The sequence below is a fragment of the Salminus brasiliensis genome, unplaced genomic scaffold (assembly GCF_030463535.1).
Source record: "Salminus brasiliensis unplaced genomic scaffold, fSalBra1.hap2 scaffold_96, whole genome shotgun sequence".
NCBI lineage: Eukaryota > Metazoa > Chordata > Actinopteri > Characiformes > Bryconidae > Salminus > Salminus brasiliensis.
The window spans coordinates 1-19,292 of record NW_027326711.1 but is presented as its reverse complement, the minus strand read 5'-3'; the positions used below and the strand labels follow the sequence as shown (position 1 = coordinate 19,292).

The 19,292-nt window shown below is 45.3% G+C and overlaps 1 protein-coding gene across 1 annotated transcript; it reads right to left on the bottom strand.

The window, feature by feature from the left end:
- Positions 1-1,122: 1,122 nt before the first annotated feature.
- On the bottom strand, positions 1,123-6,841 carry tubb1 (tubulin, beta 1 class VI). The gene is made up of 4 exons (XM_072672157.1): positions 6,759-6,841; positions 6,009-6,117; positions 4,561-4,671; positions 1,123-3,056 (listed from the first exon to the last, which is right to left on the bottom strand). Exons 1-4 carry the CDS (start codon positions 6,813-6,815, stop codon positions 1,927-1,929), a joined length of 1,407 nt encoding a protein of 468 aa, XP_072528258.1. The 5' UTR covers positions 6,816-6,841; the 3' UTR covers positions 1,123-1,926.
- Between the last annotated feature and the right edge of the window lie 12,451 nt (positions 6,842-19,292).

Sequence of the window (19,292 nt, the reverse complement as noted above, 5' to 3'; positions counted from 1 at the left end):
ACCATCAGTTAAAAGCATGTATTTGACTCCGCCCCTAAAACCTCAAACATCCAGTCCGGTGGTCAGTGATCTGTGTTCTGCCCGACAGAATTAGTTTTTTTTTATGTTTATCACTACACAGATTCTGAAATCTGATTGGCTGAAAGATATTTTCAGCTGTACCGACACACGAGCAGAAACCACTCCTATCAGTTCTGCATTATTATTATTATTATTATTATTATTATAGTGCGTTATTAAAACAATCACAAAAATCAGGCGTTTCAGCACCTTTCGTTGAATGATTGATTTCTCTAAATAAAAAGTTTAAACATGTCTGAAGCTTGATTACGGTTTAGTGTTTTTGCATTTAAACACTGCAAAACAAATGTGGCATTTTCTAAAGTAATGGCGTGTATATATCTATGAAGTCATTGAAACAAACATAAAAGGAAACATTTGGGCACGTGGTGTAAAATAATAGTTGGTGTCGGATGTCCTTTTATACTTCCATGGGGAATTGGCGGCCCCTGGCTTTTGTGTGCTGTACTGCAGGCAAATCCCCCCTCCAGAAGCGCTTCGAGTGACGAGTGTCTGCTGAGGCAGATAAGATTCACCCTGCCTGAATTTGGGTGTTGAACAGGTCCTCAGGAACCTACAGCGGTCCAGGGTTTTGCTCCAATCCAACTTTCAGCACTGGGGGAAAACCAAGAACGGCCATTTAGTTTAGATAGTAACTTGTAAAATTCATATAAAAGGAGTCTTTCAGACCAGCAGTTCCTGGCTTCACCAGCAGGTGCCGCAGTTCGTGGGGAATGCTGGTTCTGGGCTGCGGACGCTGCAGCAGTGTTTACATTCACCGAAGGCTGTGGAGAAGCATTCTGCAGTCCCTGACCCCAACCATCCTGAAAATCTGTCCCATAGAAACTGCCCAAATACAAGTGGGATTAGAGCAGCACTGACAGCCCCCCCTGCTGGACGCTGAGAGGTTTAATCTTAATGAGGGTCACAGTTAAAAACACTGCAGAGAAAAGTCCCAACACCAGCAGAATTCTGGACAGACCCTTTCAGCTCCTCAGGCTTAATAAGGCTGATGTCTCTGAACAGCTACAGCGCTGGAGGAGGGAAGGAGGCAAATACTGCTTCTGTTTATTTATACAAGTTTATTTATAGCACCTTTTATACGTGAAAGTCACCAAACTTACAGGTGCAAAAAAACGGAATTAATAAAATATTTGACGTCAGCAGATTTAAAAGATAAGTTTATAAAGATCTGCTGATAAATAATAAATCTCAACATTAAAAACAGACCGGTATTTAATAACACCGTGAGGAACAGTCCGTTATTGATGATCTGTATGAATATGACATACTTTTGCAAACTGAATGGAACTGTGCAGAGTGTGTGTGTGTGTGTGTGTGTGTGTTTGAACACTGTGATGAACTTGGGGTTAATTTAGCTGCAGCAGGACTGCGGTTGAGGGACGCTCGTCTCTGAGCTGCTTATCAGTTTCTGCAGAGCTGCCTGAGTTTAATCATGTCCTCTCAGGCCGGGCGAGGGTGACGTGCCAGCTCTGAAGGGCTTCTGGTGGCTTAACAGTTTTTCTTCAGGGTGTTGGCGCGTAGCGTGTTCAGTGTTTTGAAGATGTTTTCTGTCCTCAGCACAAAGAAATAGAAATGAGATTGGGTTTAATGAAATTTCCACTCGTACGTCAGTACAACTGCTCTCTGAACCCGATAAACTAACACTAACACTAATTTAGCAGAAGAAGAAAAAAGCAAGCTAAGCACTACGACACTGAAAATGTAAATACGTTTCTACGCTGCACAGTTGTTCTCGTGTCTTTAAGAACTTTATGCGAATAATAGGAAAATAAATGAATTCAAGATTCGTTGCGACGCGTCCGGACACTTCAGTCGGCCTTGGTTGGCGCTAATGACCGCGCCTCACTCTGCGGTGGTCTCCGTCACTGTTTCAGCCGTTATCTCTACTCTGGTGCTCGTCGCTGTTGAAGAGGGTCCCTCCACTTCCGTCAGCTCCTCCTCAGGCTCCCACTCCTGATCGGCCGTGGCGTCCTGGTACTGCTGGTACTCGGACACCAGGTCGTTGAGGTTGTTCTCCGCTTCTGTGAACTCCATCTCATCCATGCCTTCTCCCGTGTACCAGTGCAGGAAGGCCTTGCGGCGGAACATCATGGCGAACTGCTCCCCTACTCGGCGGAATATCTCCTGGATGGCGGTGTTGTTTCCGATAAAGGTGGAGGCCATTTTCAGGCCCCGTGGCGGGATGTCGCAGACGGCTACTTTGACGTTGTGAGGGATCCAGTCCACAAAGTAGTTACTGTTTTTCTGCTGAATGGCCAGCATTTGCTCGTCGACCTCTTTGGTAGACATCCGACCGCGGAAAACCCCCGCCACGGTGAGGTAGCGCCCGCGCCGGGGGTCGCACGCCGTCATCATGTTCCGGGCGTCGAACATCTGCTGGGTGAGTTCAGGAACAGTGAGGGCGCGGTACTGCTGACTACCCCGCGCTGTCAGGGGAGCAAAGCCAGGCATGAAAAAGTGAAGGCGTGGAAACGGCACCATGTTAACGGCCAGCTTGCGGAGGTCAGCGTTGAGTTGACCAGGGAAGCGCAGGGAAGTGGTGACCCCGCTCATGGTCAGTGACACAAGGTGGTTGAGATCACCGTAGGTTGGCGTGGTGAGCTTCAGCGTTCGGAAGCAGATATCGTACAGTGCTTCGTTGTCGATGCAGTACGTCTCATCCGTGTTCTCTATCAGCTGGTGGATGGACAGCGTGGCGTTATACGGCTCTACGACTGTGTCTGACACTTTTGGTGATGGCATGATGCTGAAGCTGTTCATGATCCGGTCCGGATACTCCTCCCGGATCTTGTTGATGATCAGGGTGCCCATGCCTGAACCAGTGCCTCCCCCAAGAGAGTGAACGAACTGAAACCCCTGCAAACAGTCGCAACTCTCAGCTTCGTTACGGACGCGATCTACCACCTGCTCCACCAGCTCTGCGCCCTCAGTGTAGTGACCTTTGGCCCAGTTGTTCCCAGCTCCAGAATTCCCTGTTAGTAAAGACAAAAAGCGCAGGCAGTCAGGGCCATGCTAACTAACCAAACCACTGTTGACACTCTTCTTCTGAAATCAGGAGTATTAGCTGGGGGTTTGTCCCCTTTACTGCAGTAACAGCCTCAACTCTCTTGGGAAGACTTTACACTAGATATTGGAACATTGTTGTGATGAAGATTTGATTGCACTCAGCCCTACATAAGTGAGGTCAGGTTCTAATGTTGGAAGACACTCCAATCATCCCAAAAGTATTGTATGGAGCTTCATCATTCCAGAGAACACAGTTCCACTGCTCCACAGCTCAATGCAGTCACGCAGTGATGTCCAGATACTTTTTTTATGCAAACTGGATTTAAGTGTCATAAAGATTAAATTGTTATTTTTGGATCATGGATGGAACCAATCTCAGACCCCTGTGATGAGTGGGTTGCCAGGTAAACCCAATTAAAGAAAGTCTACTCAAGAAGGACGTTCGACATTATCAATCCTAAGCCTCAAATAGTGCAGTGCTCTGAACGAAGTGTAAAAACATTCAATATTTCACTAAACTTAGGCCTGATCATCGTACTGTGAAGAGATTTGTGGCCGATTCAGAGCACAGGCGGTTTCGTGCAGATAAAGGCGTAATGAGAAAGGTTTCAGCCAGACAAATTCATAGGATTAAGAGAGCAGCTGCTTAAATGCCTTTGCAAAGCAACAAACAGGTATTTGAAGCTGCTGGTGCCTCTGGAGTCCGGAGGCTTGCAGTTGTGCATAAACCTTCTATTTGGTGAGCTAACCAGCGCTCACAAGCAGAAACAGTGGCAGTGGTTCCAGACATACAAGAAGTACATCAGTCTTGTTTACTGATGAGTGCCGTACAACCCTAATGGCCCAGATGGATGGGGTAGTGGATGATTGGTGGGATGATGATTGGTCATCTCATGCTGCAAAGAATACCTCTGCTATGGGCATAAAAAGAGAAAAACCTCCCCTGACCTCAACCCTATTGAGAACCTTTGGAGAATCCTCAAGCAAAAGATCTATGAAGGTGGGAGGCAATTCCCATCACAAAAGAAGCTCTAGGATGCTCTTCTGACATCCAAGCAGAAACTCTGAAAAACTCAAATTTTCCAAAATGCTGCAGATTCAACAAATGAGCATTTTCAGTTCTTTACAACCTGTAAAATTTTCGTTGTGCAGAATAATTTCAACCGTGCATTTTAAGTGTTTTTATTTCTGATGAAAATACTGTTATCAATGGGGATTTGACAATTCGGGTGAAGACTTGAAAATTATACTGGTTATTTGCATTGACCAAATATCATTTGCATAATAATTTGGAACGCGGTGTAAATATGTTTCTTAATAAAAACATGGGTCACAAGATACGCAAGGAGGTGCACTAGACTGGTGAATGGGATGTGATGCGAGAAAACAGTAGCTGCTGAATCTAGAACTACTGTTACTGGTTCTTCTGGCTGCCGAAATGAAATGACTGATGTCTTCTCTGGATCTCACCATGGATGAAGTTATCCGGTCTGAAGAGCTGTCCTATACGACTTCCTCTCACACTGTCCATAGTTCCTGGTTCCAGATCCACCAGCAGAGCCCGGGGAACATACTTCCCTCCTGACAGACGACAGAGAGAAAGATGTAGCGTCAGAACTTAGAATTTAAAAAGGAATTGCCAAAAATAGTAGATGTGATGGTGAGGCAGTCAGGAGTGTACTGTAGATGAGATGGTGGGTCAGTCAGGAGTGTACTGTAGATGAGATGGTGAGGCAGTCAGGAGTGTACTGTAGATGAGATGGTGGGTCAGTCAGGAGTGTACTGTAGATGTGATGGTGGGTCAGTCAGGAATGTCCTGTAGATGTGATTGTGGGTCAGGAGCGTACTGTAGATGTGATGGTGGGTCAGTCAGGAATGTCCTGTAGATGTGATGGTGGGTCAGGAGCGTACTGTAGATGTGATGGTGGGTCAGTCAGGAGTGTACTGTAGATGTAATGGTGGGTCAGTCAGGAGTGTACTGTAGATGTGATGGTGGGTCAGGAGTGTACTGTAGATGTGATGGTGGGTCAGTCAGGAGTGTACTGTAGATGTGATGGTGAGTCAGTTAGGAGTGTACTGTAGATGTGATGGTGGGTCAGGAGTGTACTGTAGATGTGATGGTGGGTCAGTCAGGAGTGTACTGTAGATGTGATGGTGAGTCAGTTAGGAGTGTACTGTAGATGTGATGGTGGGTCAGTCAGGAGTGTACTGTAGATGTGATGGTGAGTCAGTCAGGAGTGTACTGTAGATGAGATGGTGGGTCAGTCAGGAGTGTACTGTAGATGAGATGGTGGGTCAGTCAGGAGTGTACTGTAGATGTGATGGTGGGTCAGGAGTGTACTGTAGATGTGATGGTAGGTCAGTCAGGAGCGTACTGTAGATGTGACGGTAGGTCAGTCAGGAGCGTACTGTAGATATGATGGTAGGTCTGTCAGGAGTGTACTGTAGATGTGATGGTAGGTCAGTCAGGAGCGTACTGTAGATATGATGGTAGGTCAGTCAGGAGCGTACTGTAGATGTGATGGTAGGTCAGTCAGGAGCGTACTGTAGATGTGACGGTAGGTCAGTCAGGAGCGTACTGTAGATATGATGGTAGGTCTGTCAGGAGTGTACTGTAGATGTGATGATAGGTCAGTCAGGAGCGTACTGTAGATGTGATGGTAATAAGGTATAGTTAAGTTTGATGGGGCTGAGATCTCCTGTTCTACTTTGTGGTGTAAAATAAATGGATACTGTTTGACAGCAGCCTCTTTTCTCTGATATATTTGGATGACATTACAGAAGTATTTGGATGAGATACTCTGATGTGATTAGGTGGGTCTGCTTCGGACAGAAGGAAAATAAAATGAAGGTGTTCAGGGTGTTTAAGTAGTGCTGCTGCAGAGGCACTAAGATCTAGTTCACCTAAACCTTCTCACCATGGGCTTCGTTGAAGTAGACGTTGACCCTCTCCAACTGCAGGTCCATGTCCCCCTCATATCCTCCCACTGCATTGATGCCATGTTCATCACTGATCACTTCCCAGAACTGCAAGAAGAGAAAAAAAAAACTTTAATCACAAACATGATCAGTTTCAGGCTAGAACTCGAACCTCAATCTGCCCTCAGAGTGATGGTCAGTCTCTCTGGAGGTCTTTTGTGTTTCTCTGATAAACAGACTTTAGTTAAACGTTCATTATGAAGCGACTTGCTTGCTTTTTGAACGTGCTGCATCTGCATGCCCACGCAGCCCTTCAGCATGATAAAAACACCCCACCCTTACCGTCCTCTTCCTCAAACTTTATCTCTCAGTGGACTGGAAAGAGGGGAAACACCCTTTCACTCTGCAGCACTCTCCAGCGTTTAGCACTACACCTACACTCTTATGATCATTATTATTATTTCAGCTGCATTCATAAACACAAGTGTCTTGTGATTTGGCTCATTCTTACTCAAACTCTTTACTGAACAGTGCAGAAGAATTTCTGCAGCAGTGGTGAAGTGAGCTTCTCATTAGACCTGTCTGTTCTACCTTAAATGGTGGAGCAGTTACCCGGTACTTAGCTGTGTGTTCTGTCTTTAAAAGCACAGTTATAATACTGTACTCCACTCATAATCTAAACAGAACATTAGAAACAATTTAGAACATGTATTACAATGTGTCAAAAAATACAGTCTGATCTCTGGTACCTTTGATCCAATCTGATTCCCGCACTGTCCGATCTGCAGGTGAACGATCTCACGCATGGTGACCAGTTGGAGCTCACAAACAGGATAACCCTCCAAGAGTTGTTCTGCTGGGGGTTTATCTTTCTGCTGATGTCAGAATGAGGGAGTCACCCTCAGTACCACGTCACACACACACACACACACACACACACACTGAACTGTAGATTAGAATGGTAGTTATTATTAGTTCCAGTGGGCAGGTACATGCATCAATACCAATTATTTTAAAAGAGAATCACAAGTGTAGTCTATAGTGTGAGTGGTAAGGGTGTAGTGTAGTCTATAGTGTGAGTGGTAAGGGTGTAGTGTAGGGTGTAGGGTGAGTGGTAAGGGTGTAGTGTAGGGTGTAGGGTGAGCAGTGAAGGGTGAGTGGAAGTAGAGTGAGAAAAGAACACTAATGTGTTTATGAAGAGTGTAGATGATGATGGTTTATGTTTTCTCAGTGAACACGACATCCACTGTTTTCAGGGACAGTGCAGTGCAGGAGGGTCAATCTGAGCTCCTCCCACTGATTCACTGATTCAGAACTAATATCAAACTGTAAACAAAATTAAGCTTTAGTGATTATGATGATGATGATGACGTTTTAGTGATGATGAAGTTACAGACTGACTGTTACAGATAGTCTTAACACACACAGACACTAGAGACATTGTGATAAGGATGATGATTATGAAGTTTTGGTGATGATGACGATGATGATGATGGTGATGATGAAGTTTCGGTGAATTATGGGGATAGTGATGATGATGATGATGATGATGTGATGGTAATGGTGATAATGATGATGTGATGGTAATGGTGATGATGAAGATGATGATGATGGTGATGATGAAGTTTTGGTTATGATGGTGATGATGATTATGATGAAGACGTTTTGATGATAGCGATGATGATGATGATGATGATGGTGATGATGATGAAGTTTTGGTTATGATGGTGATGATGATTATGATGAAGACGTTTTGATGATAGCGATGATGATGATGATGGTGATGATGAAGTTTTGGTTATGATGGTGATGATGATTATGAAGGTGATGATAAAGGTGTTGATGGTGATGACGTTTTGGTGATAATGATGATGAAGGTGATGATGGTGATGACGTTTTGGTGATAGTGATGATGATGATGATGATGATGATGAAGGTGATGATAAAGGTGTTAATGGTGATGACGTTTTGATGATGATGATGATGATGGTGATGATGTTTTGGTGATAGTAATGATGATGATGATGATGATGATGATGAAGGTGATGATAAAGGTGTTAATGGTGGTGACGTTTTGATGATAATGATGATGATGATGATGATGAAGGTGATGATGAAAGTGATGATGGTGATGACGTTTTGGTGATGATGATGATGATGGTGATGGTCCTCATGATGATGATGATGATGGTGAGTTTTCTGGGCAGGGCCACGTCAACCCTCCTCTGTTAATGGTGTAACCAGCAAGCTGATTGGCTCTCTTTGTTTAAGGGCAGGCCTTTATCTATGACCAGTAACCTGATTGGCTCTTCTGTCTCATGGCTGGACTTTATTTGCGACCAGGCGGCATGCTGAGCGTTACGGGAACTCCTGTTCATGTTTTCCTTATTTATAGCGGCTCTGAGTGACTTACTGGAGGAGCCCAACTGCCACTCCGCTCAAATCTTCTCCCACTCCTCTCCCAGAGCTCACTGTGGGACTGTGGTGGTAACTGTGGCTGTAAACCTGTACTCCTGTTACTGTGACAAACTACAGGATTAAGACAAGAATAAACAACTGAACAAATGAAGAAGAAAAAGCTGGTAGTGGACAGTGGAGGCCAATTTATACTGTTATATACCCAACTATACCTATCTATGTCCATCTTTACCCGACTATACCCATTAATACCCATCTATACGCATCCCTACCCAATTATACCCATCCCTACCCATTTATACCCATCTATATCCATCCCTACCCAACTATACCCATTTATACCCAACTATACCCATTTATACCAGTCCCTACCCAACTATACCCATTTATATCCATCTATACCCAACTCTACAAATTTATACCCATTTCTACTTATATATACCCATCCTTACCCAACTACACCAATTTATACCCATCCCTATCCAACTATACCCATCTTTACCCACTATACACATTTACACCCATCTATACCCATCCCTACCCAACTATGCCAATTTATACCCAACTATACCCATCTTTATCCAACTATACTTATCTATACGATCTTTACCCGACTATACCCATTTATACACATCTATACACATCCCTACCCAATTATACCTATCCCTACCCAACTATACCCATCTATACTCATCCCTACCACACTATACCCATCTATACCCAACTATACCATCTATACCTATTTATACCCATCTATACCCATCCCTACCCAATTAAACCCATCCCTACCCAACTATACCCACCCCTACCCATCTATACCCATTTATACCCATCTATACCCAACTGTACCCATCTTTACCCAACTATACACATTTATACCCAGCAATACCCAACTATACCCATATTTACCCAACTATACCCATTTATACCTATCTATACCTATCCCTACCCAATAATACCCATCCCTACCCAACTATACCCATCTATACCCATCTTTACCCAACTATACACATTTATACCCATCTATACCCAACTATACCCATCTATAACCATCTTTACCCAACTATACCCATTTATACCTATCTATACCATCCCTACCCAATAATACCCATCCATACCGAACTTTACCCATCTATACCCATTTATATCCATCTATACCCATCTCTACCATACTATACCCATCTTTACCCAACTATACCCATTTATACCTATCTATACCCATCCCTACCCAATTATACCCATCCCTACCCACCTATACCCATCTATTCTCATCCCCACCAACTATATCCATCCCTACCCAACTATACAAATGTATACCCATCATTACCCATCTATACCCAACTATATCCATCTATACCCAACTATATCCATCCCTACCCAAATATACAAATTTATACCTATTTATACCTATCTATACCCATCCCTACCCAACTATACCATCTATACCCATTTATACCTATCTATACCCATCCCTACCCAATTATATCCATCCCTACCCAACTATACAAATGTATACCCATCTTTACCCAACTATACCCATTTATACCTATCTATACCTATCCCTACCCTAATATTCCCATCCCTACCAAACTATACCCATCTATACCCATCCCTACCCAACTATACCATCCCTACCAAACTATACCCATCTATACCCATTTATATCCATTTATACCCAGCTATAGCCATCTATACCCAACTATACCCATACCTACCAATTATACCAATTTATACCCATCTATACCCATCTATATCATCTTTACCCAACTATACCCATTAATATCCATCTATACCCAACTATACCTATCTATATCAATTTATACCCATCTTTACCCAACTATATCCAATTATACCCATTTAAAGGTAAAGGTAAAGGTGCACGTATTTGTCACTGTATAGCTAAATGTGTCCTCCGCATTTAACCCATCTGGTAGTGAACACACACTCACACACACACTAGTGAGCTAGGGGCAGTGAGTACACACACACCCAGAGCGGTGGGCAGCCAACTCCAGCACCCGGGGAGCAGAGAGGGTAAAGGGCCTTGCTCAAGGACCCAACAGTGGCAGCTTGCCGAGCCCGGGTATACAACCCACAACCCTGTTATCGATATCCCGGTGCTCTAACCGCTGAGCCCCACTGCCACCACTACCCATCCTTACCCAACTATACCAATTTATACCCATCTTTACCCAACTATACCCAACTATTCCCATATATACCCATCCCTACCCAACTATACTCATTCTTACTCAACTATACACATTTATACCATCTATACCCAAGTATACCCATCCCTACCCATTTATACCCAACTATATCTATCTATACCCATCTATACCCGACTATACCCATTAATACTTATCTATACCCACCTATACGCATCCCTACCCAATTATACCATCTATACCCATCCCTACCCAACTATACCAATTTATACCATCTATACCCAACTATACCCATCCCTACTCCACTATACCAATTTATACCCATCTTTACCCAACTATACCAATTTATACCCATCTATACCCATCCCTACCCAACTATAACAACTTTACCAATTTATACCCAACTATACCCATCCCTACCCAACCACACCTATCTATACCCAACTATACCCATCCCTACTCCACTATACCAATTTATATCCATCTTTACCCAACTATACCCATCCCTACCAAACTTTACCAATTTATACCCATCTATACCCATCCCTACCCAACTATGCCAATTTATACCCAACTATACCTATCTATACCCAACTATACCCATCTATACCCAACTATATCCAACTATACCTATCCCTACCCATCTTTACCCAACTATACCCAATTATACCCATTTATACCATCTATACCCATCCCTACCCAACTATACCAATTTATACCCATCTATACCCAACTATACCCATCCCTACCCAACTATACCCATCCCTACTCCACTATACCAATTTATACCCAACTATACCCATCCCTACCCAACCACACCTATCTATACCCAACTAACTATATCCAACTATACCTATCCCTACCCAACTCTACCCATCTATACCCAACTCTACCCATCTATACCCAACTATATCCATCTATACCCACACTGATACCCGTTGACAGCTGGTGGTCTGTAGCAGACGTTGTGTAGCAGATCTGGGACTCAAACTTGAATCCGAGCTGAGGATCAGATCGGTGCTCTAACCGCTGAGCCCCACTGCCACCACTACCCATCCTTACCCAACTATACCAATTTATACCCATCTTTACCCAACTATACCCAACTATTCCCATATATACCCATCCCTACCCAACTATACTCATTCTTACTCAACTATACACATTTATACCATCTATACCCAAGTATACCCATCCCTACCCATTTATACCCAACTATATCTATCTATACCCATCTATACCCGACTATACCCATTAATACTTATCTATACCCACCTATACGCATCCCTACCCAATTATACCCATCCTTACCCAACTATACACATCTATATCCATCTATACCCAACTATACCATCTTTACCCAACTATACCCAATTATACCATCTATACCCATCCCTACCCAACTATACCAATTTATACCATCTATACCCAACTATACCCATCCCTACTCCACTATACCAATTTATACCCATCTTTACCCAACTATACCAATTTATACCTATCTATACCCATCCCTACCCAACTATAACAACTTTACCAATTTATACCCAACTATACCCATCCCTACCCAACCACACCTATCTATACCCAACTAACTATATCCAACTATACCTATCCCTACCCAACTCTACCCATCTATACCCAACTATATCCATCTATACCCACACTGATACCCGTTGACAGCTGGTGGTCTGTAGCAGACGTTGTGTAGCAGATCTGGGACTCAAACTTGAATCCGAGCTGAGGATCAGATCTCTGCTCTACTTTTACTGACTAGGCTCTGAAACATAACTGAGGACGAGAGATAGTTATTCAACCTTCCAGGAACCAGGAGAGAGAGAGAGAGAGTAAATTTAGAACAGAGTCTGACACTATCAGATGTGTATCCACAAAGAAGCCTTTCATTAATTTAGGCCTTAATTTAGGCCAGTGTGTGTGTGTGTGGCCTCCGGTAGAGCAGAGGGAACTCAGAAAAGGAGTTACAAAACAGACCACAAACAAACCCAGAAATAACACAGTGCCAGGATGGCACATCAATGCGAGCTGTGGCAGGAAGGTTTGCTGTGTCTGTCAGCGTAGTATCCAGAGGCTGGAGGCGCTACCAGGCCAGTACACCAGGAGACGTGGAAGAGGCCGTAGGAGGGCAACAACCCAGCAGCAGGACCGCTACCTCCGCCTTTGTGCAAGGAGGAACAGGCGGAGCACTGCCAGAGCCCTGCAAAATGACCTCCAGCAGTGTCTGCACAAACGGTTAGAAACCGACTCCATGAGGATGGTATGAGGGCCTGGCGTCCACAGATGGGGGTTGTGCTCAAGGTTTTCTTGGGTAAATAGCAAAGCACTTTGTAAGTCGCTCTGGATAAGAGCGTCTGCTAAATGCCGTAAATGTAAATGTAAATGCTCACAGCCCACAACACCGTGCAGGACGCTTGGCATTTGCCAGAGAACACCAGGATTGGTAAATTCACCACTGGCGCCCTGTGCTCTTCACAGATGAAAGCAGGTTCACACTGAGCACATGTGACAGACGTGACAGAGTCTGGAGACGCCGTGGAGAGCGATCTGCTGCCTGCAACATCCTTCAGCATGACCGGTTTGGCAGTGGGTCAGTAATGGTGTGGGGTGGCATTTCTTTGGATGGCCGCACAGCCCTCCATGTGCTCGCCAGAGGTAGCCTGACTGCCATTAGGTACCGAGAGAGATCCTCAGACCCCTTGTGAGACCATACGCTGGTGCGGTTGTGCCTGGGTTCCTCCGAAAGCAGGACAATGCTAGACCTCATGTGGCTGGACTGTGTCAGCAGGTCCTGCAAGATGAAGGCATTGAAGCTATGGACTGTCCCGCCCGTTCCCCAGACCTGAATCCTATTGAGCACATCTGGGACATCATGTCTTGCTCCATCCACCAACGTCACGTTGCACCACAGACTGTCCAGGAGTTGGCGGATGCTTTAGTCCAGGTCTGGGAGGAGATCCTCATCAGGAACATGCCCAGGCGTTGTAGGGAGGTCATACAGGCTCGTGGAGGCCACACACACAATACTGAGCCTCATTCTGACTTGTTTAAGGACTTTGCTTTAAAGGTGGATCAGCCTGTAGTGTGTTTTTACACTTTCATTTTGTGTGCGACTCCAAACCCAGGCCTCCATTGGTTAATAAATTGGATTTCCATTGATGATTTTTGTGTGATTTTGTTGTCAGCACATTCAGCTTTGTACAGAACAAAGTCTTCAATGACAATATTTCATTCATTCAGATCTAGGATGTGTTATTTGAGTGTTCACTTTATTTTTTTTGAGCAGTGTATATAGCTATAAATGTAAACAAATAAAATAAAATCTTTCAGTTTTTCATTAAAACTGTAAAATAATAGAAGATTATATTTATTTACATTCTTATTTACAGTAGTTTTATTAGGGTGGGTGGGGTTTTATAGGGTGTGGGTGGAGTATGTGTGATGATGTCACTCACTGTCCTTCAGTCAATGTTTGGATAGTTTTCTCTGATCATGTTTAACTTTGGGCAGTGAAGGAGGAAGTGCAGCTCTGTCTGTCTGTCTGTATATCTGTCTCTCTCTCTCTGTCTGTCTATCTACCTATCTGTCTCTCTCTCTGTCTGTCTATCTACCTATCTGTCTCTCTCTCTGTCTGTCTATCTACCTATCTGTCTCTCTCTCTGTCTGTATATCTGTCTCTCTCTCTCTGTCTGTCTATCTACCTATCTGTCTCTCTCTCTGTCTGTCTATCTACCTATCTGTCTCTCTCTCTGTCTGTATATCTGTCTCTCTCTCTCTGTCTGTCTATCTACCTATCTGTCTCTCTCTCTCTGTCTGTCTATCTACCTATCTGTCTCTCTCTCTGTCTGTCTATCTACCTATCTGTCTCTCTCTCTGTCTGTATATCTGTCTCTCTCTCTCTGTCTGTCTATCTACCTATCTGTCTCTCTCTCTCTGTCTGTCTATCTACCTATCTGTCTCTCTCTCTGTCTGTCTATCTACCTATCTGTCTCTCTCTCTCTGTCTGTCTATCTACCTATCTGTCTCTCTCTCTGTCTGTCTATCTACCTATCTGTCTCTCTCTCTGTCTGTATATCTGTCTCTCTCTCTGTCTGTCTATCTACCTATCTGTCTCTCTCTCGCTACAGAAAGGCTCAGTGTCATTAGGACTGGTCTCTTCACTATCAGGGAGATGAGTGATTTCTCCCAGCTGGTCAGCTCAGTGTGTGGGACAGTGAAGACACTAGCGGTGTGTTTTTGTTTACAGTGATGCCCTCTAGTGGATAAACCTGTTATTACCGTAATACGAATAAAAACAATCATTAAGAAACTAAATCTGCTGATCTGAACCTTCATTTAAAAGGAGTGTTATCATTTACTCTGTAACTCAGTTCATATTCAGATTATTAGTACTGATAATACACCCCGTTGATTCAACATTAAATAAAATATTACAAATTACAAAACAGATTTTATGTCATACTGGCGGACATATTAAGTGTAATGTAGACCATGTCAATACATTTATTTTACAAATATAATAATAATAATAATAATAATAAACTTCATATCTCCTGTAAATTTACCAAAATCATTTTGGTGACGCATTTTGGTGACAAGTAAAACTCACACAAATCTAAATATAGAGAAAAAGAACCAACAAATCGAACTACATTCAATATGTAACATAATAAAGAAGTAAATCTTTAAAAAGATATAATCTAAAAGTTTAAAAAAGAAAACATTTTAATAATTGATCAAATGCAATAGAGACAATAACTGTGGGATCTTAAATCAATATTTGGGGGAAATGATGCTGTAAATGTGTCCAGGCTGCTGAATCTGGCAGAAGCAGGTGAGCGTTCCTCCTCTACCTGTCCTGGACTGGGCTTGCACGCGCTCTCCGCCACCTGCTGTAAATCATTGTTACATATCTGCGCTCGTGACGTCAGAGCACCCCTCCCCTCCCCCTCCCCCTCCCCCTCCCCCTCCCCTCCCTGCTTGTGAAATTTTAACGCTGTCAGGCGGAGCCGAACCTGCGCTTTAACACTGACCTCAGACCAGCCTGAACCTCCACTTGACCCGTCCCGCCCCGCCCCGTCCCGCCCCGCCCCGTCCCGCCCCGCCCCCGGGGCTGATCCCGGGTCAGCCTGAGACGGAAACTTGTGCGGAGCGGCCGAGCGGCGCGTGCGAATTTGAGGCGCTAGAAAAGTAGTGTTTACATTCCGGACGGAGCCGCGGGTCAGCCGGAGGAGCAGCGGGAGGAGCAGCGGGAGGAGCAGCGGGAGGAGCAGCAGAGCGGGCAGCGGGGCGAGGTGTAGCGCCGTCCGCCTGACCCGGATTAAACATGCCGGAGGAGGAGTAGCCGCTCCGTTAGCCTGTCCGCCGTTAGCCATGGGGATGTGCCACAGCCTGCGCTCCAGGCTGCTGGGACCGCGCTCTGCTATCAGCTACACGGGCGGCCGCACCGCCAACCCCGGGCTGGACGGGGAGTCCGGACCGCTGGACAGCTCCGACCCGCAGCTCCGTGAGCAGAGGAGAGTGGAGGAGAGAGCCCGACTTAAAGCCGAGAACAAACGGAGCAGAAACATCGACAAGAGCCTGAAGCGGAGAAGAGGGAGTACAAGCAGACCCACAGGCTCCTGCTGCTCGGTAAGAGCCGCACCACCACCCCGGCCTCTCCCCTCCGCCCGAGCTAGCGCCCCTGCGACCATAACCCCCTACCCACACCCCGCGAGTGTGAGTGAGTGAGAGTGTGAGTGAGTGTGTGTGTGAGTGAGTGTGAGTGTGTGTGTCAGTGTGTGTGTGAGTGTGTGCGTGTGTGAGTGTGTGTGAGTGTGTGTGTGAGTGTGTGTGTGAGTGTGTGTGAGTGTGTGTGTGAGTGTGAGAGTGTGTGTGAGAGTGTGTGTGTGAGAGTGTGTGTGTGAGAGTGTGTGTGAGTGTCAGTGTGTGAGTGTCAGTGTGTGTGTCAGTGTGTGTGTGTGAGTGTGTGTGTGTGAGTGTGTGTGAGTGAGAGTGTGTGAGTGTGTGTGAGTGTCAGTGTGCGTGTGTGAGTGTGTGCGTGTGTGAGTGTGTGTGAGTGTGTGTGTGAGTGTGTGTGTGAGTGTGTGTGAGTGTGTGAGTGGTGTGTGTGTGTGTGTGTGTGAGAGTGTGAGAGTGTGTGAGTGTGAGTCAGTGTGTGAGTGTAAGTGTGTGTGTGTGTGTGTGTGTGTGTGAGTGTGTGTGTGTGAGTGTGTGTGTGTGTGAGTGTGAGTGTGTGTGTGAGTGTGTGTGTGAGTGTGTGTGTGTGAGTGTGTGTGTGTGTGAGTGTGAGTGTGTGTGAGTGTGTGTGTGTGAGTGTGTGTGTGTGTTTTCGACCAGTAGAAGCCTCCAGTTTATGACCTGTTTTGCAGGTGGAGTGGCCGAGGCTGCAGCAGCAGGTATCAGGTGCAAAAAGGAGAACTTTTACCTGACACCTGCACCTAGAGGACTGACCTCCTCTCAGTACTCAAACTTTTGGCTTGATGGTATCTGTAATGATGTGAAGGTAGAATTTGGGGGTGTGAGGGGGTCTCTGTGGTGGGATCCTGTCAGTAAACTGAGGTTCTGAGGAGCAGAGGCTGTAATTTACTCTGATCTCCCCTGAAACCCCCAGTGCAACCAGCAGTTCCTGATTCCTGGAACTCTGTGTCCTAGAACACTGGAACACTGGAACACTAGAACACTAGAACACTGGAACACTAGAACACTGGAACACTAGAACACTAGAACACTGGAACACTAGAACACTAGAACACTGGAACACTGGAACACTAGAACACTAGAACACTGGAACACTGGAACACTAGAACACTAGAACACTGAACACTGGAACACTGGAACACTAGAACACTGGAACACTAGAACACTGAACACTGGAACACTAGAACACTGGATCACGGCTCTCTTTTCTTCTCTGCTTTATATAATGTGTGATTCTCTGTAGTCCTCAGGCGCTTGCTGAGTGGTCCCACTGTTAAAGCTTTGGGACTCTATCAGGGAGAGAAAACTCACTCACTCACGGTTCCAGTCCTGCAGCCCACCTGCTAGACCCGTGGCTCCTCCAGTGACTGTGGTTGACTGTGTCACATATGGTGAGGGTGAGCACAGTGGAGTCTTAGTGTGGGGGTAGTAGTATGCATTGTTAGGGGAGGGGTTAGGGTGGTATGGGGAGTGATTGGGATGGGAGGGGTTAGGGTGAGGATGGGAGGGGTTAGGGTGAGAATGGGAGGGGTTAGGGTGGTATGAGGAGTGATTGGGATGGGAGGGGTTAGGGTGAGGATGGGAGGGGTTAGGGTGAGAATGGGAGGGGTTAGGGTGGTATGAGGAGTGATTGGGATGGGAGGGGTTAGGGTGAGGATGGGAGGGGTTAGGGTGAGAATGGGAGGGGTTAGGATGGGAGGGGTTAGGGTGAGGATGGGGAGTGATTAGGATGGGAGGGGTTAGGGTGAGGATGGGAGGGGTTAGGGTGAGGATGGGGAGTGATTGGGATGGGAGGGGTTAGGGTGAGGATGGGAGGGGTTAGGGTGGGGAGGGGATAGGGTGATAACTGTTCCCTAGAGATCACTGATCATAAGCAGCTGAGGATCAGTAAGTCGAGGCGTGTTTGTATTTATTTATCTGCAGTTTTTATTTTTACTGGAAATTAATCACAGTCTCACACATTTAGAAAAACAAATTAAAAGGGAAAAACCTGAACAATCTGAATCAGTGAATCAGAATCGGGTTTGAAGTGAACTGTTTTACAATTGTAGAATTTTAGGTTTTCAGACTCGAACCAGACTTTTGAAGTTTGAAAGAATAAACATACAGTTCTCTGCAAATAATGTTATATAACGTTTATTACAGACAAGCACTGAAAGTGGGCGTGGCTTGAAGTAATTAGCTTGATAAAGTGGGCGTGGCTTAAAACAGACCTTACCGAAATTAGCCGTGGCGCGTTTACGGATGTGAACCGCCTGGACTGGACACCCCCAAACGGCCGGACTAACTTCACTCCAGACCTTAACTCTGAAGATCTGAGGAGATCTTAATTACCTGTAAAGTGTCTGTGATCAGCTTTAGACCGCTAAAATGACGCTAGCTGACTCCGTCAGGACCGGTCAGGAGATCCTCACCTTGTAGCATCAGTGAGTCTAAAACTGTTTCACTAAACAAGCGACGTGGTTCACGGATAAATGAGATACAGGCTGGAATCACGGCGTTTATAAACGCTGCTGCTGTGTTCTTACTTCGAGAGAGCTAGCTAAACCGGCCGCTAATCACAACGCTGGAGCATTTTCAGTAGCGAAACCAAATCAGGTAGTGACCTGCCGGCCGGTGCATTAGGCTGCAGGCTGTGAGTTCGATCACTCGTGGCTCATAGATCTTTAATAAAGGTTGGACGCTGCGTTGTCCAGGGACGGCCTTGTTTCCGTTTCCGGCTTGGTGGTGTCCATATAGGGCCAGCTTTCGCGAGTGGTAGTGGTTGTTGGAGGACGTGGCCAGCAAATCATAAGCGGTGCTCAGTCACAATGTTGTTGAGAAGGTGAGTGACCGATCGATGGTGAATCTCCTCATTGGAAATGCGACCGATGGTATGAAACTTCCTCGAGATCTTCGCTCACGCCTTCTACTTTACACGCTGATTTAGATTCTGATTTCTTTGCCATGTTGCGTTTTTGGCTTGTGGGTGAAAAAGGCAAA